Genomic DNA, 27,891 nt, shown 5'->3' with positions numbered 1-27,891 from the left:
AAAAATGGCATTGGTAATTTGATAGGGCTTGCATTGAATCTGTAGATTGCTTTGGGTAGTATAGTCATTTTCACAATATTGATTCTTCCAATCCAAGAATATGGTATATCTCTGCATCTGCTTTTGTCATCTTTGATTTCTTTCATCATTGTCTTATAGTTTTCTGAGTACAGATCTTTTACCTCCTTAGGTAGGTTTATTCCTAGGTATTTTATTTTTGTTGCAATGGTGAATGTGACTGTTTCCTTAATTTCTCTTTCTGATCTTTTGTTGTTAGTGTATAGGAATGCAAAAGATTTCTGTGCATTAAATTTGTATCCTGCAACTTTACCAAATTCATTGAGTAGCTCTAGTAGTTTTCTGGTGACATCTTTAGGATTATCTATGTATCGTATCATGTCATCTGCAAACAGTGACAGTTTTACTACTTCTTTTCCAATTTTGTATTTCTTTTATTTCCTTTTCTTCTCTGATTGCCATGGCTAGGACTTAGAAAACTATGTTCAATAATAGTGGCGAGAGTGGACATCCTTGTTGTGTTCTTGATCTTAGAGGAAATGCTATCAGTTTTTCACCATTGAGAATGATGTTTGCTGTGGGTTTGTTGTACATGGCCTTTATTATTAGATGGAGGTTCCCGCTATGCCCACTTTCTGGAGAGTTTTTATCGTAAATGTGTTTTGAATTTTGTCGAAAGCTTTTTCTGCATCTGTTGAGATGATCATATGGTTTTTATTCTTCAATTTGGGAATATGGTGTATCACCTTGATTGATTTGCATACACTCAAGAATCCTTGCATCCCTGGGATAAATCCCCCTTGATCATGTTTTATGATCCTTTTAATGTGTTGCTGGATTGTGTTTGCTAGTATTTTGTTGAGGATTTTCGCATCTGTGTTCATCAGTGGTACCGGTCAGTAATTTTCTATTCTTGTAGTCTTTGTCTGGTTTTGGTATCAGGGTGATGGTGACCTCATAGAATGAGTTTGGGAGTGTTCCTCTGCAATTTTTTGGAAGAGTTTGAGAAAGATGGGTATTAGCACTTCTCTAAATGTTTGATAAAATTCACTTGTGAAGCCATCTGGTCCTGGACTTTTGTTTGTTGGAAGAATTTTAATCACAGTTTCAGTTTCATTACTTGTGATTGGTCAGTGCATATTTTCTATTTCTTCTTGGTTCAGTCTTGGAAGGTTAAACCTTTCTTATACTTTGTCCATTTCTTCCAGGTTGTCCATTTTATTGGTATAGAGTTGCTTGTAGTAGTCTCTTATGATGCTTTATATTTCTGTGGTATCCATTGTAACTTCTCCTTTTTTCATTTCTAATTTTATTGTTTTGAGTACTCTCCGTCTTTTTCCTTTTTTTGTGTGTGTGGTGAGTATGGTCTTTTTTTTTTTTTTAACATCTTTTTTGGAGTATAATTGCTTCACAATGGTGTGTTACCTTCTGCTGTATAACAAAGTGAATCAGCTATACATAAACATATATCCCCATATATCTTTCCTCCTGCATCACCCTCCCTCCCACCCTTCCTATACCACCCCTCTAGGTGGTCATAAAGCACCGAGCTGATCTCCCTGTGCTATGCGGCTGCTTCCCACTAGCTATCAGTTTTACATTTGGTAGTGTATATATGTCCATGCCACTCTCTCACTTTGCCCCAGCTTACTCTTCCCCCTCCTCATGTCCTCAGGTCCATTCTCTAGTAGGTCTGCATCTTTATTCCCATACTGCCTCCAGGTTCTTCATGACCTTTTTTTTTTTTTTAATTCCATATATATGTGTTAGCATACAGTATTTGTTTTTCTCTTTCTGACTTACTTCACTCTGTAGGACAGAATCTAGGTCCATCCACCTCACTACAGATAACTCAATTTCGTTTATTTTTATGTCTGAGTAATATTCCATTGTATGTATGTGCCACATCTTCTTTATCCATTCATCTGTGAATGGGCACTTAGTTTGCTTCCATGTCCTGGCTTTTGTAAATAGAGCTTCAATGAACATTGTGGTACATGACTCTTTTTGAATTATGGTTTTCTCAGGGTATATGCCCAGGAGTGGGATTGCTCGGTCGTATGATAGTTCTATTTTTAGTTTTTTAAGGAACCTCCATACTGTTCTCCATAGGGGCTGTATCAATTTCCCTCTTTTTCTTGATGTGTCTCGCTAAAGGTTCATCAATTTTGTTTATCTTCTCAAAGAACCAGCTTTTAGTTTTATTGATATTTGCTTTTATTTTCTTTGTTTCTATTTCATTTATTTCTGCTCTGATCTTTATGATTTCTTTCCTTCTACTAACTTTAGGTTTTGTTTGTTCTTCTTATTTCCTTTAGGTGTAAGATTAGATTGTTTATTTGAGATTTTTCTTGTTTCCTGAGATAGGATTGTATTGCTATAAATTTCCCTCTTAGAACTTCTTTTGCTGCATCCCATAGGTTTTGGATCATCATGTTTTCATTGTCATTTGTCTCTAGGTATTTTCTGATTTCCTCTTTGATTTCTTCAGTGATCTCTTGGTTATTTAGTAACCTGTTGTTTAGCCTCCATGTGTTTGCGTTTTTTACGTTTTTTTCCCCTATAATTTATTTCTAATCTCATAGTGTTGTGGTCAGAAAAGATGCTTGAGATCATTTCAGTTTTCTTAAATTTACTCAGGCTTGATTTGTGATCCAAGATATGAACTATCCTGGAGAGTTTTCCATGTGTACTTGAGCAGAAAGTGTAATCTGCTGTTTTCGGATGGAATGTCCTATAAATATCAATTAAGTCTATATGGTCTATTGTGTCATTTAAAGCTTGTGTTTCCTTATTACTTTTCTGTCTGGATGATCTGTCCATTGTTGTAAGTGAGGTGTAAAAGTCTCCCACTATTATTGTGTTACTGTTGATTTCCTCTTGTATAGCTGTTAGCATTTGCCTTATGTATTGAAGTGCTTCTATGTTGGGTGCATATATATTTATAATTGTTATATCTTCCTCTTGGATTTATCCCTTAATCACTATGTGGTGTCCTTCCTTGTCTCTTGTACCATTCTTTATTTTAAAGTCTATTTTATCTGATATGAGTATTGCTACTCCAACTTTCTTTTGATTTCCCTTTGCATGGAATATCTTTTTCCATCCCCTCACCTTCAGTCTGTATGTGTCCCTAGGTCTGAAGTGGGTTTCTTGTAGACAGCATATAGATGGGTCTTGTTCTTGCATCCATTCAGCAAACCTGTGTCTTTTGGTTGGAGTATTTATTCCGTTCACATTTAAGGTAATTATCAATATGTATGTTCCTATGACCATTTTCTTAATTGTTTTGGGTTTGTTTTTGTAGGTCCTTTTCTTCTCTTGTGTTTCCCACTTAGAGAAGTTCCTTTAGCCTTTGTTGTAGAGCTGGTTTGGTGATGCTGAATTCTCTTAGCTTTTGCTTGTATGTAAAGCTTTGGATTTCTCCGTCGAATCTGAATGTGATCCTTGCTGGGTAATCTTGCTTTTAGGTTTTTCCCTTTCATCTCTTTAGATATATCATGCCACTCCCTCTGGCCTGTAGAGTTTCTGCTGAGAAATCACCTGTTAACCTTATGGGAGTTCCCTTGTATGTTATATGTCATTTTTCCCTTGTTGCTTTTAATAATTTTTCTTTGTCTTTAATTCTTGTCAATTTGATTACTATGTGTTTCGGCATGTTTCTCCTTGGGTTTATCCTGTGTGGAACTCTGCACTTCCTGGACTTGGGTGGCTATTTCCTTTCCCATGTTAGGGAAGTTTTCGACTATAATCTCTTCAAATATCTTCTCAGGTTCTTTCTTTCTCTCTTCTGCTTCTGGGACCCCTATAATGTGAATGTTGGTGTGTTTAATGTTGTCCCAGAGGTCTCTTAGACTGTCTTCATTTCTTTTCTTTCTGTTTTCTTTTTTCTGTTCTGCAGCAGTGATTTCCACCATTCTGTCTTCCAGGTCACTTATCCATTCTTCTGCCTCAGTTATTCTGCTATTGATTCCTTCTAGTGTATTTTTCATTTCAATTATTGTATTGTTCATCTCTGTTTGTTTGTTCTTTAATTCTTCTAGGTCTTTGTTAAACATTTCTTGCATCTTCTCGATCTTTGCTTCCATTCTTTTTCCGAGGTCCTGTATCATCTTCACTATCATTACTCTGAAATCTTTTTCTGGCAGGTTTCCTATCTCCACTTCATGTAATTGTTTTTCTGGGATTTTATCTTGTTCCTTCATCTGGTACGTAGTCCTCTGCTTTTTCGTTTTGTCTGCCTTTCTGTGAATGTGATTTTCATTCCACAAGCTGCAAGATTGTCTATACTTTTATTAAAGTTTTTTAGAACATCTTTTTTCATACCTGTTTTTTCAGAAAATAATTTTACATCATTATTTCCAGTCTTTACTGTTCTGATTTTTTACTTTCTTTGGGTTATGCTATAATTCTTTTTAGCTTCTTGAGTTGCATTTTTACTTTGTCTGTTTTAATTTTTTTCTTTGCTGAAAACATTTAAGTCTGCAACTCTATCATGCCAGAGTTATCCCACAAATATATATATATGTGTGTCTTTGTATATGCTTAATTTTAGTGTAGCTATTCACATTTCATGATTTACACCATTTTTTTTATCCTCTGTAAATCTTAAGGGGAAATGTTGATGAGTTTCCAAATGGAGGTTTTTTTGTTTTTTTAAATCACTAACCCATTGTTGATTTCTTATGTAATTGGTCTTTAGGATAACACTCTCATGGAATATGTTGAGGTTTCTTTTGTGGCAAGGTGCATTGTCAATTTTTATTAGTATTTTATGTGAAAAGAATAAATGTATTTAATTTTGATATGAATTGTGAAACCACATTTGGTACAGGCCTGAGATTCAGTTTTTCCTTTGTAAATTTTTTTTTATTTATGTCTTTAAGTGGATGGAAAACTTCCTTGTTTCTCCATTGCCATAGATAATTTTTATCTCATTCGTTTATATTGTATGAGTGTATTTATACTGTATTGACTTCCTGATTTACCCAGGTAGCTTCAAAAAAATTTTTAGCTTTGCTTGTGCAGATTCCGTGATGTGGACTTAACGTTAAATATCACGACTGCTTATGTAATTTTATCTTTATTTTCAAGTTTGGTATCCTTAGTCCCTAGCACAGTGCTTAGCACTTAGGGGGCACTTGATCAATATTTGCTGAATGAATGAATGAATGGTTACAATACCCCTGTAAGCAATTTTGGGTTTTATTTCATTCATAGTTAGTGCTGAATTTGTACTTCATTTGTACATATTGGGAGATTGTTCTTCTTTTTGAGTTTAGATATGCTTTAAAGTTTTAAAAATTACTTTACTTACCATTTGTGTATGTGTGTAAAATTGTGGTATATGTGGATCAATTAGCAGACCATTCCATATCATCTTGTTCTGCCTTGTCCAGAGGACTGGTTTGGGTTTTTTAAAACAGAAAATAAAATTCTGTTCATGTTATATGTCACTGTCTTGCTTGGAAGACTATTTGTGATTTCAAATTGCAATTAGGGTATAAATTCCTTAATAAGATATGTGAAGACTTTCATACTGTGAACTCCATTTATCTACCTTTTATTTCTTAGTATTTACTCACATTCCCATGTTTTAGTTCCTAACACTCTATACTCTTTCAAGCCTCAGTGCCTTTTAAAATTATTTTCCCTCTGCCAAGAATGTCTTCATCTGACAAAGACCCACTCATAAATAATCTCCTATTAATTCTTTCTAAATCCCTTATCCTCTCTGGCTAGAGAGAGAGATTTCTTCTCTGTGCTCCCATATCATATCTTTCATATTTTTGACTCAATTTTTCAGGTCACCTCCTTGAACAAAGGTGTAAGATGAGTTAATAAGCGTTAATCTTTCACTTAGCACCCAACCGATTGCATCCAGAATTAGAACTGAAATGTGAGCCATGCTCACAGCATTTCCTTTGCCTTGGCAGCATCTAAGGAATATTGATACATTATAAGACAGTTCAAAGCATTCAATAAAAGTGCAGATAATGTGCTTTGCAGATTATGTAGCACATAGTAGGTACTCTGTAAAAGTTAATGGCAACTCAACAGTCCTCTGATAACATTATAGCATTTTCTCTGAATTGTCTTCAGCTCCCATTTCATGATTCTCAGGCATATATTGTACATGTTTTAAAAGTGATAGATATTTTGATGTGCTGGTAAGTAAAGCAAACATATTTCCAAAGCAGATACTGAAATATTACTACCAGTGGAAGCTATATATTATCACTGAAGAATCTTAGAGCAAAGAAGTTTAACGAAACTCCTAAGCCAGGTATGACTCTAGAACTCAGATTCTTTACAAACTTAGAGGTCTCTTCTACCAAATTTCCTTCCAAAGGTGTTGTGTTATGGGGTAAAATATCAAGAGCGGAAACAATTTTTACTTTTACCTTAGGAGAATGTGAAATGATTATAAATAACTCATTTAAGCATTAGATACTAATTTTAAATATTTTTGTGGTAGCTTGTGAGTAAATACACTTTTTTATAGTGAAGTTTTATTATACATACGAAAACAAAAGCATGAAATTTAGAGTTAGAGGCTTCAGATACATGCTAGTCAAACCTTAGTTCACTTATATGAGGGAAAACTGAGGGCAAAGGTGGTCACATGTGGCCTAAATCACGTTCAGATTTCCTTCTCAGGGATGCTCACACAAGAACTTCTGATGGGCTTATTAAACTTACATCATGTGCACTCCTACATGCTAAAGATTTTAGTTTCCTAGGATCCCATGCAGCATGGTTGATTAGAATAGTGATGTTCATCTGATAAATATTATGTTTACAAAAATTAACTATGTTATTTTGAGACATTAAGAAACGTATAGTCACAGAAATTCACTATAATCCCATTTATAGAGGAGGTTTCACTATAAGTAGATGGAGGCACCCTGGGTCTATATTAAAGATATCAAGTCACTGAACTGCAAAATGACCTTGATGTGAGATGGTAGGGCTTCTAAGACAAGCAGCATTAGGAAAAGCATTATGGGGAGTATCCAGCATGTAATTAGAATTTTAACCAGAATTCAACTAAGCAAAATAGCTACGTGTAGAGTAAAAGGCAATTCGTCAAGGAACAAAGCCATCATGAGAATGTGTATATTGATTACATACATATGTAACATGTATAATACAAATTTATACATATATATAATATACATACACCATTAATATTTCCTACATCTTTATATAGTCTTTAAATGCATTTATTTTAATGGTAGCAAATTATTGCATCTAGGTCATAGAACATAATTTTCAACCCACACTTCTATACTTGGCTGTGTATGTTTGTCCAGCTTTTTTTTTTTTTTGTAAATAAAGAAACAATGCAGATCCTCACACATAGATTGTTTTCAGTATTTAATATTATTTTAGTTTGCTAGGGCTGTTGTAACAAAGCACCATGAACTGAGTGACTGAGAACAAGAGAAATTGTCTCATAGTTCTGGAGGCTAGATCCAGGTGTATTGACAAGGCAGTGCTCCCTCTGAAGGCTCTAGGGATGGATCTGTCAGGCCTCTCTCGTGACTTTTGGTAGGTAGGTCCTAGGCTTTGCAGTATAACTCTGATTTTTATGTGATGTTTTTCTTGTGTGTGTTTATCTGTCTCCAAATTTCTCCTTCTTATAAGGACATCATTCATACTGGATTGTGGATCACCCTACTCCAGTATGACCTCATTTAATTATATCTGCAAGAACTCTACTCCCAAACAAGGCTATATTCTGAGGTACTGGAAGTTAAGACTTTGGCATATGGATTAACGGGGACACAATTCAGTCCATAACAAAATTAATTTCCTTAGCATCAACTTCCGAAAAAGGAATTTACCCATCAGAACAAAGTTTATTGCTAGACGTCACTAAAAGGTTTCTGACAAATATAATTTTCACTGTTACCAACCCTATATCAGAGTGCCTGATTTGTGATATCCTCAAAGACCTTGGTAATTATTTTCAATATCATTAAAATTAGTATCATTATTCTAAACTTTGCTAATTTTATAATCATGGTTAGGCATAGTTTTAATAAACTGGTTAATTTTTCATGCTTATTGACCATTGCATTCTAATTTGTGAATTATCTAGTCACATTCTTGACCGTGTATCTATTAGGGTATTAGTGTCACTTTTTACAGACATGTGAGAGTTATTTATACATTGAACATATTAATATACATGTTTTCAGCAAAAAATATTTTTATTTTCTTGTTTTTATATACAAAAATAGTAAATGAATATAAATTTATCAAACGTTCCTCTTTGGTGTATTCTTTTACTTCTAAGTTTGAGCATATCTTCTTATTCCATAGGCTTAATAAATATACATTTTTATTTTTACTTTTTCTTACTTGAATTTGAATTACTTTAAATTTAATAATACATCTGGAACTTCATGATATATGTATGAGATACAAATGAGTATTAGAAATATTTTCCCAATGTTATAAGTAGCATTTATTTATTTATAATTTTTATTTCATATTGGAATATATTTGATTTCAATGTTGTGTTAGTTTCAGGTGTACAGCAAAGTGATTCAGTTATACATATACATATATCCTTTTTCAAATTCTTTTTCCATTTAGGTTATTACAGAATAATGAACAGAGATCCCTCTGCTATAAACCAGGTCCTTGTTGGTTATCTATTTTAAATATAGTAGTGTGTATTTGTGAATCCCAAACTCCCAATTTATCCCTACCCCCACCTTTCCCTTTCGGTAACCATAAGTTTGTTTTCTAAGTCTGTGAGTCTGTTTCTGTTTTGTAAGTAAGTTCAGTTGTATTATTTTTTTATTTTATTTATATAAGAAATATCATATGATATTTGTCTTTCTCTGTCTTAGTTCAGTTAGTATGATAATCTCCAGGTCCATCCATATTGCTGCAAATGGTATTATTTCACACTTTTTAATGGCTGAGTAATAGTCCATTGTATATATGTACCACATCTTTATCCATTCATCTGTTGATGGATACTTAGGTTGTTTCCATGTCTTGGCTATTGTAAAAAAACGTTGCAGTGAACATTGGGGTGCATGTATCCTTTTGAACCACGTTTTTCTCTGGATACATGCCCAGGAGTGGGATTGCTGGATTATGTAGTAGCTCTATTTTTAGTTTTTTAAGGAACCTCCATACCGTTCTCCATAGTGGCTGCACCAATTTACATTCCCACCAACAGTGTAGGAGGGTTCCCTTTTCTCCACATGCTCTTCAGCATTTATTGTTTGTAGAGTTTTTGATGATGGCCACGCTGACTGGTGTGAGATGTTATGTATCTCATTGTAATTTTGACATGCATTTCTCTAATAATTAGCAACGTTGAGCATCTTTTCATGTGCCTATTGACCATCTGCAGTCTTCTTTGGAGAAATGTCTGTTTAGGTCCTCTGCCCGTTTTTTGATTGGATTTTTCTTTACTTTTCTTTCTTTTGATAATGAGCTGCATGAGCTGTTTGTAACTTTTGGAGATTAATACCTTGTCCCTCTCATTGTTTGCAAATATTTTCTCCCATTCTGTGGGTTGTCTTTTCATTTTGTTTATGGTTTCCTTTCCTGTACAAAAGCTTTTAAGTTTAATTAGGTTCCATTTGTTTATTTTTGTTTTGATTTTCATTACTCTAGGAGACAGATCAAAAAAGATCTTGCTGCAATTTATGTCAAAGAGTGTTCTGCCTATGTTTTCTTCTAAGAGTTTTATAGTATCCAGTCTTACACTTAGGTCTTTAATCCATTTTGAGTTTATTTTCATGTATGTGGTTAGAGAATATCCTAATTTCATTTTTTAAAATGTAGCTGTCCAGTTTCCCAGCACAATTTATTGAAGAGACTGTCTTTTCTCCATTGTATAGTCTTGCCTCCTTTGTTGTAGATTAATTGACCATAAGTGCATGGTTTAATTTCTGGGCTTTCTATCCTGTTCCATTGAACTATATTTCTGTTTTTTTGTACCAGTACCATACTGTTTTGATGACTGTAGCTTTGTAGTATAGTATGACGTCAGGGTGCCTGATTCCTCCAGCTCCATTTTTCTTTTTCAAGATTGCTTTTGCTATTCGGGGTCTTTTGTGTCTCTATGCAAATTTTAAGATTTTTTTGTTCTAGTTCTGTGAAAAGTGCCATTGGTAATTTGATAGAGATTGTATTGAATCTGTAGATTGCCTTGGGTAGTATAGTCATTTTGACAATATTGATTCTTTCAATCCACAGTCATGGTATATCTTTCCATTTGTTTGTGTCATCTTTGATTTTTTTCATCAGCATCTTATAGTTTTCTGAGTACAGGTCTTTTCCCTCCTTAGGTAGGTTTATTCCTAGGTATTTTATTCTTTTTAATGCGATGGTGAATGGGGTTGTTTCTTTAATTTCTCTTTCTGATCTTTCATTGTTAGTGTATAGCAATGCAACAGATTTCTGTGTATTAATTTTATATCCTGCAACTTTACCAAATTCATTGATTAGCTCTAGTAGTTTCCTGGTGGCATCTTTAGGATTATATGTGTATAGTATCATGTCATCTTCATAGTATCATGTCATCTGCAAACAGTGACAGTTTTACTTCTTTTCCAATTTGGATTCCTTTTATTTCTTTTTCTTCTCTGATTGGCATGGCTAGTACTTACAAAACTATGTTGAATAAAGGTGGCAAGAGTGGATATCACTGTCTTGTTCCTGATCTTAGAGGAAATGCTTTCAGCTTTTCACCATTGAGTATGATGTTAGCTGTAGGTTTGTCATATATGGGCTTTATTATGTTGAGGTATGTTCCCTCTATATCTAGTTTCTGGAGAGTTTTCATCATAAATGAGTGTTGAATTTTGTCAAAAGCTTTTTCTGCATCTATTGAGATGATCATATGATTTTTATTCTTTAATTTGTTAATGTGGTGTATCATACTGATTCATTTATGGATATTAAAAAAATCCTTGCATCCCTGGGATAAATCCCACTTATTCGTAGTGTGTGATCCTTTTAATGTATTGTTGCATTTGGTTTACTAGTATTTTGTTGAGGATTTTTGCATCTATGTTCATCAGTAATAATGGTCTGTAATTGTCTTTTTTGTGGTATCTTTGTCTGGTTTTGGTATCAGGGGGATGGTGGCCTCATAGAATGAGTTTGGGAATATTCCTTCCTCTGCAATTTTTTGGAATAGTTTGAGAAGGATAGGCATTAACTCTTCTCTAAATGTCTGATAGAATTTGCCTGTGAAACCATCTGGTCCTGGACTTTTGTTTGTTGTGAGTTTTTTCATCACAGTTTCAATTTCAATACTTGTGATTGGCATATTCATATTTTCTATGTCTCCCTGGTTCAGTCTTGGGAGACTGTATCTTTCCAAGAATTTGTCCACTTCTTCCAGGTTGTTCCTTTCATTGGCATATAGTTGCTTGTAGTATTCTCTTATTATCCTTTGTGTCCGTTGTAACTTCTCCTTTTTCATTTCTAATTTTTTGGATTTGAGCCCTCTTTCTCCGTTTTTTTTCTTGATGAGCCTGACTAAAGGTTTATCAATTTTGTTTATCTTTTCAGAGAACCAGGTTTTAGTTTTATTGATCTTTTCTATTGTTCTTCACTATTTCAATTTTTTCTGCTCTGATCTTTATGATTTCTTTTCTTCTACTAGCTTTGTATTTTGTTTGTTGTTCTTTTTCTAGTTGCTTTAGGTGTAAGTTTAGGTTATTTATTTGAGATTTTTCTTGTTTCTTGAGGTGAGCTTTAATTGTTATGGACTTCCCTCTTAGAACTGCTTTTGCTGAGCCCCATAGGTTTTGGATTGTCATGCTTTCATTTTCATTTTTCTCCAGGTACTTTTTGATTTCTTCAATGATCCATTAGTTGTTTGGTAGCATATTGTTTAGCCTCCATGTGTTTGTGTTTTTTTCCAGTTTTTTTCTTGTAGTTGATTTCTAATCTCATTGCATTGTGGTCAGAATAGATGCTTGATATTATTTCAATTTTATTAAATTTACTTAGGCTTGATTTTGTCACCCAGCATTTGGTCAGGTCTGGAGAATGTTCCATGTGCAGTGGGAGAATGTGTATTCTGCTGCTTTTGGATGGAATGCTCTATAAATATCAATTAAGTCTATCTGGTCTAATGTGTCGTTTAAGGCCTGTTTCCTTTTTGACTTTCTCTCTGTATGATCTGTCTATTGATGAATGTGGGGTGTTAAAGTCCCCCACTATTAATGTGTTACTGTAGATTTCTCCTTTTATGGCTGTTAGTTTTTGCCTTATATATTGTGGTGCTCCTATGTTGGGTACATATATATTTACAATTATTATATCTTCTTCTTGGATTGTTCCCTTGATCATTATGAAGTGTCCTTCTTTGTCTCTTGTAACAGTCTTTATTTTAAAGTCTGTTTTGTATGATATGAGTATTGCTAGTCCAGCTTCCTTTTGATTTCCATTTACATAGAATACCTTATTCCATCCCTTCACTTTCAGTTGGTATGTGTCCCTAGATCTGAAGTGGGTCTCTTGTAGACAGCACATATATGGGTCTTATTTTTGTATACATTCAGCCAGTCTGTGTCTTTTGGTTGGAACATTTAATCCATTTATGTTTAAGGTAATTATCGATATGTATGTTCTTATTGCCATTTTGTTAATAGTTTTATTTTGTTTTTGTAGGTCTTTTTCCTTCCCTTCCTCTTTTGTTCTCTTCTGTTGTGATTTGATGACTAACATTAGTGTTGTGTTTGGATTCCTTTTTATTTTTTGTGTATCTATTGTAGATTTTCTCTTTGTGGTTACCATGAGGTTTTGATATAGCAGTCTGTATAAAAATAAGATTGTTTTAAGTTGCTGGTCCCTTAATTTCAAATGCATTTTCAATGTCCTGCGTTTGTACTCTCCTCTTCTCACAGTTGCTGGTTTTGACTTCATATTTGTGTGTGGATGACTTCCTACCTTTACTCTATGTTTGCCTTTACTGGTGAGCTTTTCTATTCATTATTTTCTTGTTTCTAGTTGTGGCTTTTTCTTTTGCACCTAGAGAAGTTCCTTTAGCATTTGTTGCAAAGCTGTTCTGGTGGTGCTGAATTCTCTTAGCTTTTTCTTGTCTATAAAGCTTTTGATTTCTCCATCACATCTGAATGAGAGCATTACTTGGTAGAGTATTCTTGGTTGTAGGTTCTTCCCTTTCACCACTTTGAATATATTGTGCCACTCCCTTCTGGCCTGTAGAGTTTCTGCTGAAAAATCAGCTGATAACCTTATGGGAATTCCCTGTATGTTATTTTTGCTTTTCCCTTGTTGCTTTTAATATTTTCTTTGTCTTTAATTTTTGTCAACTTGATTACTATGTCTCTCGGCATGTTCCTCCTTGGGGTTTTCCTGCCTGGGACTCTCTGCACTTCCTGGACTTGGATGACTGCTTCGTTTCCCATGATAGGGGAGTTTTCAGCTATTAACTCTTCATATATTTTCTCAGATCCTTTCTCTCTGTCTTCTCCTTCTAGGACCTCCATACTGAGATTGTTGGTGCGTTTAATGTTGTCCCAGAGGTCTCTTAGACTGTCCTCATTTCTTTTCATTCTTTTTTCTTTATTCTGTTCTGCAGCAGTGATCTCCACCATTCTGTCTTCCAGTTCACTTATCCATTCTTGTGATTCATGTATTCTGATATTGATTCCTTCTGGTGTATTTTTATTCCAATTATTGTACTGTTCATCTCTGTTTGTTCTGTAGATCTTCTTGCTCTTTTTTAAACATTTCTTGTATCTTCTCTGTCTGTGCCTCCATTCTTTTTCCAAGATTTTAGATCATCTTTACTCTGAATTCTTTTTCAGGTAGATTACCTATCTCCAGTTCACTTAGTAGTTCTTCTGGGGTTTTATCTTGTTCATTCATCTGGGGCACATTCCTCTGCTGTCTCATTTTGTCTAACTTTCTGTGTTTGCCGTTTCTGTTCCTCAGGAGGCAGGGTTTTAGTTCTTCTTGCTTCTGCTGTCTGTCCCCTGATGGATAATGCTGGTCTAAGGGGCTTATGCCAGCTTCCTGGTGGGAGGGACTGGTTCTTGCCCACTGGTTACTAGAGCTTGGTCTTGTCCCTCTGGTGGGCAGGGCCATATGAAGGTGTGTGGTCATTGGGAAGCTGTGGGCTCAGGAAGACTTTAGGTAGCCTGTCTGCAGATGGGTGGGGCTGTGTTCCCACCCTGTTGGTTGTTTGGCCTGAGGTGTTTCAGCACTGGAGCGTACAGGCCATTGGGTGGGGCCAGGTCTTGTGGGAAAATGGTGACGTACAGGAGGACTCTTGCCAATGAGTGTTCTCTAGAACTACAGCCTCCATTATCTTTTCCCCTGCAGTGAGCCATAGCCTCCCCCTGCCTCTGCAGGAGACCCTCCAATACCAGCAAGTAGGTCTGGCCCAGGCTCTTATGAGGTCATTGCTTTTACCCCTGCGTCTGGGTGTGCACAAGACCTTGTGTGCAACATCCAAGAGTGGAGTTTCTGTTTATCCCATTCCTGTGGAATTCCTGTGATCAGAACCCCACTGACCTTCAAAGCCAGATGCTCTGGGGACTCCTCCTGATGCAAGACTCCCATGGGGGGGTGCCTGATGTGGGGATCAGAACTTTCACTCCTCTGGGATAACTTCTGTCATATAATTGTTTTCCAGTTTGTGGGTCACCCACCTGGCAGGTATATGATTTGATTTTATCGTGATTGTGCTTCTTCTAGTGTCTCATTTGGCTTCTTCTTTGTCTTTGGATGTAGGATATCTTTATTGGTAGTTTCCAGTGTTCTTTTGTCAATGGTTGTTCAGCAGTCAGTTGTGATTTTGGTGTTTTGGTGAGAGGGGGTGAGGCCAAGTCCTTCTACTCTGCCATCTTGTCTCTGCCCCCATAAGCATCATTTATTAACTAATGTTTCTCATTTTCTTTGATAATAATATGTCCTTTCTTATTCACTAAGTTCTTAAGTATAAGGGTATATTACTTTGGTATATTTTATGTTTCACTGATCTTCTATTATTTTGCCACAACCATAATATTTTAGCTATTATAGACTTTTAATATTTGTGTAATCTGTCCTCATTAATCTCCTTTAAAACAATCTTACATGTTTTTACTTGTTTGTTGACCTAGTTATACTTAAAATTAGAATAATTTCAAGTTACAACAACTTGCCATTAGGATTTTAACTGTTAAATCTATAAATCTGTTAGAAAGTAATTTATCCTCCCTATACAGAAAGATGAAATAATAGTTTTCTTTATATGGATTTTTAAATACTTCAATAAAGTCGTATAGCTTATGTAAGGTTGTACATTCACTGCTTAGCAAACATTTATTAGTCATCTCCTGGTGTTTCAGTAATATAATGGAAGTTGACAAAAAGGTTAAATAAACTATCATTGAGGCACTTTTTTAGAAGGATTTCAGATAAGGAAACTGGAAAATTTTGAGGGTTAGCCAAGAGGAATACACAGTGTGCAGTGCTCATGTATAAAGACAATGAATCCCTGAAAAGTGACAAGATTCCAGGAGAGGGAGTTATGCTTCAACTGAGTTTTGGAGGCTGACAGGCAGTTAGCTGGATGAAGAAAGCGATAACTTGTTTTGGGGGGAGGAAACTGAAAATGCAAAGGCACACATTTAAAAGACATGTCATGGAAACTAAATGGCAAGAATTTAGTTATGGCCAAAGTGTAGGATGTGAATGAGGACTGGTGAGCCATGAATTTCCAGTATATATAGATCTAATTTTCTCTATTGGGCATTGGGTGACATTGGTGGGTTTTAAAAAGGGAAGTGACATGATTATATTTGTATTTCAGAAAGGTTTCAAATGGGGACAAGAAAGGAGTCAAAGTGAACAACAAAGGTTCATTGATAATTAATAAAAATATGTATTCAGTGAAAGAATGAATGAACATTGAATGAATCAATGAATGAAAAGTTAATGTATTACCACATTTAGCAGCTGAAAAATAACAACTTTGGTAAGATTACCTTTATATAGTCAAGTGGTTGCTATAGAAGCCAGTTAGAATGGAAGACTGTGTAACAGTACTGGATATTTGAAATGAGATCTAATGTCATTGTATTCCAAACTAGTTATTGATAGTTAGTAGGAAATAACTTAATGTTGTTATTTGATGTGTTGGTTATATATTCACTTTGCCACCTATTTTATTATTCTAATAGTTTTCCAGGTGGTTTGGTTTGGCTTGTTTTCAGGGTATAATACTGTAATTCCTGAAAAATAATAACTCTGTATTTTACCTTTCAACATTTGTGTTGTTTATTTCTGTTTTAATATATTGGTCAGAATTTCTGGAATTAAGTTAAAATATGGTAGTGAACATTTTTGTTTTGCTTTTAATAACAGGGATGCCCTAATATTTTACACTTAAGTTGATTCTGAAAGATGTTTTTAGCATATTAAACTTAAGACTTATTCCAATCCTATTTTAAATAGGTTAAAAATTATTTGGAAGATTTTGAAATTTTATCTAATAACTTGTGTGTTCCTGTTGAAATGTAGATATGTATTTTATGACCAGTTAATATGTCATGTTAAATTCGTCAGTGATTTTAAATCATGCTTATGAAAAAATCTTCATGGCTATGATATATTATTCTTCTGATACTCTGCTGAATTTTATTTTCTGTATTTTGTGAAGTATTTAAAAATATTTATGGCCATAAATAAGATTTGTTTATTACTCTATATTGTGCCTTACCCTGTTTTATATTCAAAGATAGAACCCTGGGATATTGTAAAATCTTAAATATTGCACAAAAATATTTAGTTATGCTAACCGGTTCATACTTAATGAGTCAAGAAAACAAATATATTTCAGATTTTTATCAATAAAGGTCATCATTGAGTTACATGACCTCAGGGAAATCTTTCTGTCTCTGGGGCTCATCTATAAAAATAAGGGGATTGGACTACATGAACTGCAAAGTCATGCCAGCTCTAGCTTTCTGCAAACTTATATTCATAGAGAAATCCCTCCAGCTTTATGCTAAAAAGCAATAACACTATGTAAGGTAGAAATGGACCATGCTATGATGACCCTTACAGATTTAGACTTGAGTTTCAAAAAGAAAAAAAGAAAAAAAAAAAGCACTAGTCCATTGTTCATCTCCTTGGGCCCATGAGCAGTTGAAAGTGATAAATGTTGACCTTGTGATTTGTCTTAAGTTGAACTGGAGAACTGTGGATCAACCACCCCTCACTGCTTTGTTCAATTCACCTGAAACATTGCATCCAAAGGGCAGCAGGTAGGGAATCAGAAGCCCTGGGTTTGTGTCCCACTCTGTCATTTACTAGTTTTGGGATCCTAAGTCATTTAACCCCTTGAGGCAAGTTTTCTTATTTGCAAGATGAAATATACTTAATTAATCTTTTCGTTCTGAAGTTCTATGAGAAGTCATAAATAATCCCTCAATAAAACATCTTTAGTTTATATAGTCACCTGGGGTTTACTTTCATATGTATTGATCTTAATTGATCCTCTCCACAACGTTTGGAGGCAAAAAGCAAAGTATTAGTGACTTGATTTCAGAGTTAGGTCTAGACTCCAGACTCCAGAGAATTTGGTAGTTTGCCCAGTGTGCTTAGTAAGTGGCAGAGCCCCAACTGGAGCCTAGGCATTCTGATACTTCAACTGTTCTTTTCTTTTTATGACACACTGTCTTTCGTTAAGTCCTGTAATCACCCTTTTATACTTTTCAAGCATTCTGGCACATTTTCCAGCTCTTTAAATTGTGAGGACCAACTATCCTTCTTCCCTTGGGGTTCATTTATGATTTTAAACTATATAACACTAACACTTTGTTCATGTATATATTTAAATGATTTCTTGAAAAGTACTCCATCTAACATTTATTCCTTCTTTTCCTGATTCTCTTTCAGATAGCAGTTCTGTGGATGAAAAGGTTTTAAATCATACTTTTTCTTCCCTCCTGAGGGATCTTGTCTTTTGTACATGTTTGCTTGTGACATATTAGACCTGTTTTGGTTCTTCTGTTTTAGTTGTCAACTGTGCATGTTATCCCAGCTTTCCATTCTTTGGTTGTCCTTTAAGTGTGCCCCAATCTGTTGCATTTATGAAGAGGTTACACCTTGCCAGCTTCGCTTACTTTAGCTTACACTTGCCAACCTAGGGGTCTGCTACGGTCAAACTCAGCATCTGTTTTTAAGTCTGGCGAATCATGATCTCTCTGACTGATTCATGATCTTCACTGCACATACCAAGTTTTAAGGGCAAATAGTATTTGGAATATGATATTTTCCTCGACTCTGCCAGTGCTTTTGTCTGAATGCTGACAGCTCATTTCAAAACCTCCACTCACAAAAACACAGTAGCTTTGACTTGAAGCTGACCCTGCTTAGCATCTGTCATACTAGGTGTTACATGTCTAGTGCAGTTGATGCGTGTTCCAAATTCATGTATACACAGCTATAGGATGCTAAAAGCCTCTTTCTTTTGTTTTGTTTTGTTTTTCTCCATTTTCGTTTAAGCCTCGAATAGTAAGTGGCAATGATTTGGATGCTTCCAAATTCTCTGCACTACAGGCGTTTGGTGGGTAAGTACATTCATAACCTTTCTAATTCATTCCATTCATCAATCGTTCTCAGTGGTGGTCTCAACATATGTACTTTGAGTGCAGAATGTTGCATGATGGTATAATTAGCTTGCCTTGCTGTTGCTTTCTTTTCACAGTAAAATAGCTTTTATAGTGTTTTTAAAAAAGTAATATATAGATTTGTGTATATTTATGTTTAATTATATATGTATCTATATATAAAGAACAAAGTTGAAATCACCTAGCCAGAATAAACATTAACATAATCATTCCATACACAAAACATAACCATATAATTTTACATTACTGAGTTCATGTTAATAAAATTAATAGTGTTTTGATCTGCTTGCTTGCACTTTACGATATGTGCATGAACTTTTTTTTTGTCAATAAGTGAATGAATGTAATCTTCACCATTATTTTTTATAGTTCCATTTAATGAGTGTATAAAGTATTTAAAATGTAATCACAAAATAATGTATTAATTATATTTTCTATGTAAGATACTCAAACAGCAAAGGATCTCCTTTAATGCCCCTAATGATACATTGGTATCAGTTTGGCATGTGTGTTGTTAGGCCTTTTTCTGTGTGCTTGCAAACATATATGTTCTATAAGTTCATATAGAATAGTAGTTTTGTTTGTCTCTGTGCGTTGAACATAAATTAGGCCATTCCATATGTAAATAAAGAAGCACTAATTTAGTGCTGACATAATAGCAGATATCATTACAATTGTGTCATATATAATGACTCATTTGTTCCTTACAATAGCCCTGTGAGGTAAGTACTATTTTGACCTTCATTTTACACATGAGGAAACTAATGTATAAAGTAGTTAAAAATAAAGAAAGAAAAGCAACCAAAACCAAACCTTTCTCTTCATACAGCTAGTAAGTAGCAAAGTCAGTATTCAAAAGTTAGTCTAGTTCCAGAGTCTGTGATCTTAATTACTCTGCTATATTTCATCTGCAACTTGTGGGTTTCTTTTTCCTTACCTTTTCTTTTTTACTATTTGACAACATACCTTGGAAAACTTTCCACTTCATTATTCATAAGTGATGTAAATATTTCAAAACATTTATGTAATGTTTCTTCATTCTTCTATTAATGAATTTTCCAGAATACTTCTGTGTCATTATTGTAAATGATACTAGAACAAACATATAATCAATTTTCGAAGTGTAATGTGTAGACCAAAGCTTATGCACAGGATAGATAGTTAAATTGTTTTGTAAGTGTTGAAATTTGAACACATTTGTGTACAGTAGAAATAGAAGCAAAATTTAGATATATGGTTTAGGGTTTTTTGGAGGGGCAAAGAAATAGTCTCACGATTATGTTTTATAATGTTCTCATCCTCTTCAAATGAATTTTGTTAAATAACATCCACATGCTATTTTCTTTAAATTAAACATATGAAAGTTTTTAAGTTTCAAATTTAAAGCTCCTGGATAATAACATCATTTTTACTGAGATTTTTCAAATAAGTAACTAAGGTGTTATTTATGTATACAAACATTTCAATGTCCTTTAAATATGTGAAGAATTATATTCACATTTGTAATGTCACAATAATTTAAATATGTTATAAAAACGAACTGTGGCAAAAGTTCACTGTGGATTATTTATAGAAAATTCAGGTAATAAATGGATTACTCTCTCCCCACTACCCCACATATACTGTCTTTAAGTTTACAAAAAAATGATACTGTGACAAAACTAATAAAATGTTTATTTTAGAAAATAAGTTGAATTCCAATTTAAGTTTTAAAAAAAATTTGTATGTCATAGTCTTAGAGGCTTATCTGAGTTTATGAGCTTACAGTTCTTTCAATTCCTAACTTCCTGTGGCATCCATCACTTGAAAACAACTTGCTTTCTTAACTCATGTCTGAATATGGACTTTTATCATTGTCAGAACAATAGAGTTAATCTACATCCATGTTTTTGTTAAGTGTATGCTGTGTAAATGTCTAGCTACAATAGGTCATCTTTTCATTTCAATTCTTTAGATCCTTTCCACATTATTTTTCCAGAAATTTCCTATTTCAAGGACTTAGTAAGGGATTTTGGAATTAGGATGGTATGGGAAAGAGGTGATAATTTTTAGTCTTCAAGAGAATTTGCTGTTATCTGAAGGCAAATTCCTCTTGAAGAACCTGAAGAGTACATTTAAATGCAAGCTTTCAGTCACAACCTATTCCAGAAATATTTGTTTATTTTACTTTCCCTATCAATATTTAAATATATATATTTTAGTAGAGTAAAATATTGCTGTAATCCTCAATATTAAAATTTCTGTTGTCCTGGGAAACTGACACTGGAGCAGACTTTGAAAATAGGGGGGAGTCATTGCTGCTTCAGGGCAAGGCTACTATATCCTTCACCTCTCTACCTTCAGCATCCCTAATGAGTTCAGAGCCAAACCACATCCATCCTTCCCTCTCCCTTCTCAAGTATCAATAAAAGCACAATCTATACACACTGAAACCAGACAATGGAATTAACAATGCTGCTGATTTCTACTCATTCTCTGTACATCTCCTGTAAGTGTTGCTGGAAAATACATGCCAAACTTTATTTTTCCTATCTGTTACAATAAAAATTCAGACAGCTTCTTGGAAAAGAACTGAGAGGAAGAGAGAAAAGATGCACAGAAAAAGAGAAGGCTGGAAAGATGCTTGTTTCAGTGAAATCATTACATTTAACGTTTAACATCTCAGTGCTTTTATAAGAGTTTGGTAACTTTTGTCATATACGTAAGCTGAGAGTCATACCAAGATGACAGACGTACAAGAGCTTTTGGGGGAGAAACAGCTCAGATAAAGTGGAGAGACAGACAACAGGAGTAGGCAAGAAGTGCCTTGGACCATGATATGGGTCTGATACCTGGGAAAAGGGGGAGGAGAAAGAAGGAGGACTAAGTATGAAAAGCCTTAAACTGACTGCAATGAAACTGCCATGAGACTGCAATAAAGTGTCAGTCGGACCAATGGGGAGCACTAGAGATGAGGCTCTCTGTTAGAGGAGTCCCACCTTGAGCATACAGGGGCAGCTCCTTACCCTCACCACGTTCACTCACGGAACACTGGCAGCAGCTTGGGGTGAGTTTGGCTTCAGGTGAGTGCTGCAGTTGATTCTGGAGGTGTGGTTACTGAGGGCTGACATCCAACTGTTCCTAGATTTTCTCTGAGGAATATCTGAGTGATACATGCCCGTGGCTACCCAGCCTCTGACATTCTGATGTCTTTAAATGTCAGTTTGATGACACAGAGATTGACAAATAGCAAAAGAAAAGCTTCTGTTTTGACCTCCCTTTCAAATAAGTAAAATAACAAAAGAAAAAAAAAATACATGAAATAAGTGCTGAGATGTCCAAGGTTGTTCAATGATTGACATGAACAAATAACTTTGTGAATGTGAATAAGTCAATCATTAGCCAAAGTTCTGAACAATTCCTTTGTTTTTAAGTTTACCTTGATTAAAACCATGGTTTTTGTTGTAGTTGTTACACCTGACATGAGTTAGGTGGTACAATATATGGGTATAGCAGGTTTAATATACTCTTGATATTTGTCATAGTTCTGACATTGCTTTTATAGTCTCTATAAACTTTAGGATGTCATATTCTGTCTTCACTCCACCTTCCCCGCTGCTAGTCTTTTTTTTTTTTTTTTTTGCCCATTTTTATTTTTATTTTTTAAACATCTTTATTGGAGTATAATTGCTTTACAATGGTGTGTTAGTTTCTGCTTTATAACAAAGTGAATCAGTTATACATATACATATGTTCCCATATCTCTTCCCTCTTGCATCTCCCTCCCTCCCACCCTCCCTATCCCACCCCTCTAGGTGGTCACAAACTGCCGAGCTGATCTCCCTGTGCTATGCGGCTGCTTCCCACTAGCTAGCTATTTTACGTTTAGTAGTGTATATATGTCCATGCCACTCTCTCACTTTGTCACAGCTTACCCTTCCCCCTCCCCATATCCTCAAGTCCATTCTCTAGTAGGTCTGTGTCTTTATTCCCATCTTACCCCTAGGTTCTTCATGACTTTTTTTTTTTTTCCTTAGATTCCATATATGTGTGTTAGCATACGGTATTTGTTTTTCTCTTTCTGACTTACTTCACTCTGTATGACAGATAGGCAGAACACTCTATGACATAAATCACAGCAAGATCCTTTTTGACCCACCTCCTAGAGAAATGGAAATAAAAACAAAAATAAACAAATGGGACCGCTGCTAGTCTTGATCTCCATGTTTTGTCAGGGCATGAAATCAGTCACTTAACATGGAAGCTAAGATTGTTCTTACTCTTAAGGGGCTCTTAACCCATCTTTTCTCATAGCAGCAGTCTTTTCTCTGGTAGCTGAAAACTTTTTGTTTTTTCCTATCTAGCCCGTAAATTAAAATTTTCCCTGTCCCCTCAGGTAATTTCCTTACTTCTAAAGGAAAGGACCAGAAATTCTCCGAAGCCTAGATCATGGCTCTTTCCAGAGCTATAAACCTTTCCCTGGGTCAATGGTTCATCGTGCATTAAACATTCTTACATTCTCTGAACCAGGTTTGCCAAGTACTAAGAAAATGACAGCCCTGGCGTAAGTTTGCTTCACTCACAGTAGCAGGTCACTCTTTGGAGAAAAATGGAAGCCTTTTTCTTTGACTTTCTGATTAGTGTTTTAATGGAAGAACTCCTTTTCTCCCCAGGGGCTTTGGTAGAGGAGTTCACTATAGATTTAGAGAGAAGTGAGTTAGGATTAGGACTGTTAATTGTTATAAGGGTTATCAGATGCAAACAGGATCTACTTTCACAATTCATAATTGTACAGCAATTCAATCACCATTCCTATACTTTTTTCAACTTATTCAGATTGCCATCAGTCTAGTTTTAATCCTCAATACCTTTTACCTAGGCAGTTGCAAGCTTATCTTCTACCTGATCTTCCTGCATCAATTTATTCCTCCACCTTCAGTCCAATCTATACACTGTTAAAGATTAATCTCCTTAAAGCACAGTCCTTTTCCACTTAAATGTGTCTAATGACTCCTCATTTCTGCAATGTAAAGTATGGCTTTTTGTACATGGCTTTGAATGTACTTCTTGATTTCTATTTCTCTCTTTGTACAAAAGAGAAATATTATCTACCTTATCTGTGTTCTTGTTCGTGTCATTCCTATGGCACATATTAATTTCTTAAATTGCATAACCTTAACAAGATTCATATCCTTGATGACTTGATTTTAAGCTCTTTAAAGGCATAGAGTTGGTCTTTTATTACTTAGGTTTCCTTCTATAAAGTTTATGACAGTGTTTTGCCCATTTAGGACCTCATTCATAAGTTAATTTTGTTTTAGAATGGCAGTCTCTTCGATCAATTGGTTAGAATTACTTTTTAAGAGATTCAGGTCTACCACATTTTAAGAAAAATTATTCCTGAAATAATTGTGGTTTGAGGATCAGACACACATGAGAAGTACTCTGAGTTTTAAAAGCAGCTTAACCCACCCCTGAAACTCAATGTTACTAAGCCCTTACAGGAAAAAAAATCATCAGGGGATTTTTCTCACAGTAGATGTAACCCTAGCTGACCAGGAGGCCACTTTGTTTTGGATTGTGAATCTCCTTTTCTCCATTTTGGAGAAACTTTTGAAGATTCTACTGCGAAAATTTATAAAAAATATTACTCTAATTATGCTAAGATAAATTTTATCCTTTCATTCTCCTATCAGAAAACCTTACCACTTTAGAAAACTCTAGATATAAATTCACACTGTATTAAAGATTTCCTGTAATGAACTCCATTCTTACTACTTGAGAAAGGAGAACTTTGTTGATTAATAATTGTACGAACTTTTTCACCTTGTCCTTTATAAAAGTAATAAAGGGAGTTGTCTTGCTTAATCTATTACAGAAAGAATGAAACCTGGCATCTCATAGCTAATGTCAGACATAATCATGACAGTGGGTAGTTATATCAGCTAGAAAAGAATCTCATGTGAGGCTGAGGCAGTCCCAACCCTACCACAGAGAGCCTCTTAACTAGGAAAACTGACATCAATAAGGCCATCAACTTTCTAAAACCCATGTATCAAATACTGATTGCTAAGCCATTAGCTTCCCATGGCCAAAACAAAAACAAAAGAAAAAAACCCTGCCTATCTAATTTTGGCCTACCACCAGCCATCAGTTTCCTAGTTCATGGTGAGCTGAAACACTTCATTAGACTCTTGTAACTTACTCAGAAAGCACTCAATAACTCTACTGAGAAAATCTTGGTCATTAGAGAGTACATTTTTACGTTAGCCACAAAGACCAGCCACTAGACTGACTCCTTCAGTGTATGAACCTACGAAACACCAGGACCACATTATTAGACCCTGTTAGTGTCTAGTGTTACAGTCTAAACCGGGCTTATAGATGCCGTAGTTTTCTTGGAATGGATTATAAATCATTTCTTTCAGGCATATTTTTTTCCTACGTAGATATTGGCAAAGAATTCACAGAACTCATTCAAAGGATTAAGAAAATGGAGCTGTGACCTCATTACTACTAGCTTATAGTTCACAAAGTTAGAGATTGACACCTTGCCTGAGTTTGTAGCTTAACATTTTTTTCTGACTATAAATGCAGAAGGACACTTGAGTATGACCCACTGTCAATCCAGGGATACTGTATAAGGCTCTCCAATCTTCTGGTAATGATATTAGTGAAAAGATTCTGCCATCCACAAGAGACCTGACGTCTACTCTAAATGAGACCATTTTCTGTGCCGAGAAAGCAGTCCATGGAGAATTCCTCACCCAGAGTACATTTGTACTTCTGTTATTAAATTGTTCATAAGAATATGCAACTTCAGGATTATTCTGGGTTGCAGGATTTTACTCATCACATAAAGGCCACTCTCTTGTTTTTAAGGAAGATAGGTTTACATTTTTGATCGAGAAGATGTGTATGACTCTTCATCCATATCAGCCATGGATACAGATAATGTCTTCATTCCAGGGGAGGAAACCACAGCCACCACCAGCCATCACCAATGCTGACAGCTTTCCTTTAGCCAGTTCCTCGCCCTGGAGCCTTCCAGAATTGTTGCCTACAGCACTCGTTGGCTCCTCAGAAACGGCCTGCTTTTCCTTTTATCTTTAGGTGACTGCCAGGCAAAAACACACCCAACAGGAAGTGTTAGAAAATTACCAGCTATTAGTCAAAAAACATTGAAAATAATGCCTCTAGGTAAGATGGCAGTTATGACTACCTTGCTTCCTAAACCAGAGGATTCTTTCCAAAACTTAATTGATATGGCTATTGAGTACATGGAACATACATGAACTATCTTAGGGAAAAAAAAATGAGCTTGATCATTGTATATCCTGGTAAAGCATATGTTGAATGGGGTTTTAAGTATCTTTTAATAAATGAATACCATATTCCATGAAGGCAGATAACAGAGATTTCCTCTTATAGGCAGACGATAGAGTAGAGCAGAAAAACAGTAATCGTCACTGCTAACAAAATAGTTTGCCTCCATACCTTGTAATTACTCCTTATTTGAAGTAACAGGTTTGCTTAATCCACGGTGTGTTCTTAAATATTGAACAGCTTGTTGTTCGAACCATAATTCTCAGATATGACCAATTCTACCTTGATGTCCAGTAGGTAGTTCTTGGTTTTTAGTCTTTCTTAGCATTTAGAAACAGTATGAAATATTATAGGGGGAATATAAGGAAGCATTTTAGATATTTTAAAAATGGGGATGATGTTTTAAATTCATAATTATTATAATAATTAATATTTTTTTCTGGTGTTACAGTATAACAGGCCCATATCTATGCGTTATTTATGCATTATCGTCTTTAATCCTCATCACAACTTTTTGAGGTAGATGTTACAATTATTTTATTTTTCAAGTGAGGTTACTGAGGCTTAGAGGTATTAAATATGGTCAAGGTGAAATAGTGATTATTAGAGCTGAGGTTTGAACTAGGTCTACCATATTCCAGGGCTTGACTGCTTTACTATTATGCCAAACTGATGTAATTTGCAAATAGATGATGCTTGAGTCTACCTCAGTTCTTTGTAATTATATATTATATTTTGAACTTGATATTTCATTATGTATTAGTCTGACAAGTTTTCTAAATAGGGGTATTGAATAAATGTTGTACATCTATTTCTATCTAGATTCCAGGAAAGTATTTGCTAAGGGTTTTTGTATTACCCCTTAGAAATATATAATATTTCATAATATCACTGAGCTGAATTAGTGATGGATTGAATGACTGAACCCAGAGTATTAGACAGATTATTTTTAGTTGAACTAAATGGAAATGTGAAAGATCTGCTTGTAGGATTTGAGGGTGACATGGTTGGGCAAAATAACTAGTGTTATTAGATAATGGAGTTAATACCTAAAAGATTTTTAGCCTACTACAACTGAATATAACAAGATGAAGTATAAATAGTATATCAGTCAGGATAAACTAAGTTACTATGCAATAACCCCCCATACTACCCCATTGTAGTGTATTAATCAAATAAAGGTTTATTTCTCACCCATGCTACGTTTTCAATGCATATAAAACAAGGGAGGAGGATGCACCTGATAGTTGCCCAGGGAACCAGGCTGGCAAAGGTTTGTCTCAACACACACTTTCATGTTTTCACTGTAGGGAAATTAGGATGTGGCACACTGGACTCTTAACTCTTAAAACTTCCAGTTAGACGTGACATGCCTCCCTTCTGTTCACATTACAATGGACAAAGCAAATCACATAGAATAACTACTTTAAAGGGAGGGTTGAGGTGCAATCCTATCATGTGTCTGAAAGGACGAAAGACCTGGAATGTTTCTCAACAGCCCTAATTATCACAACTAGGGATAAATGTGGGCTTTGAACTCAGACTCTATAGAAGAGAGCAAATACAGTTTAACATCAATGTATGAAAAATTTCAAAGTGTTCATTGAATCTAGTGACAAATTAAGTAAGGCTGTGGTGCTAGTGCAGGGAGCCTGCAGGGAAAGCCCCCGTAGAGCACATGGAGAGAAGTGCAGGGTTGGAACGGGACAGAAAGCCCTGCACTTGTCGAGCTCCCCTGCTTCTCAGGACTGTGTGCTCAGTTCAGGGACCAACACCTGAACAGGGCGTAGACAAAAGAGAAGGCTTGCAGATCAAACAAACAGGTTGAAAAGGGGTCTCAAATCATACCATAGGAAAAACCACCAATGAACCAGGGACACTGAATCTGGAAAAGAGAAAGTTGTGGTGAGAATTTGCTCAAGGTCTTCAG

The 27,891-nt window shown here is 35.1% G+C and overlaps 2 protein-coding genes across 3 annotated transcripts in view; one reads left to right on the top strand and one right to left on the bottom strand.

Moving 5' to 3' along the window:
• The window catches only part of LOC133085756 (serine--tRNA ligase, cytoplasmic-like), a 33,970-nt gene extending 19,372 nt beyond the window's left edge, over nt 1-14,598 (bottom strand). Inside the window, 1 exon segment of the mRNA XM_061182944.1 lies at nt 14,551-14,598. Within this exon segment, the coding sequence (XP_061038927.1) occupies nt 14,551-14,598 (48 nt within the window).
• The window catches only part of UNC13C (unc-13 homolog C), a 622,127-nt gene that overhangs the window by 117,344 nt on the left and 476,892 nt on the right, over nt 1-27,891 (top strand). For both annotated transcript variants that reach the window (XM_061182103.1, XM_061182102.1), the window contains exons 2-3: nt 17,923-17,945; nt 18,532-18,596. In XM_061182103.1, the coding sequence (XP_061038086.1) occupies nt 17,923-17,945; nt 18,532-18,596 (88 nt within the window). The remainder of the gene's footprint in view (nt 1-17,922; nt 17,946-18,531; nt 18,597-27,891) is intronic.

Source organism: Eubalaena glacialis, chromosome 2, assembly GCF_028564815.1.
Source record: "Eubalaena glacialis isolate mEubGla1 chromosome 2, mEubGla1.1.hap2.+ XY, whole genome shotgun sequence".
Taxonomy (NCBI): Eukaryota; Metazoa; Chordata; class Mammalia; order Artiodactyla; family Balaenidae; genus Eubalaena; species Eubalaena glacialis.
Note: the sequence above shows the minus strand (reverse complement) of the source record. Positions and strands in the feature narration are given on the sequence as shown.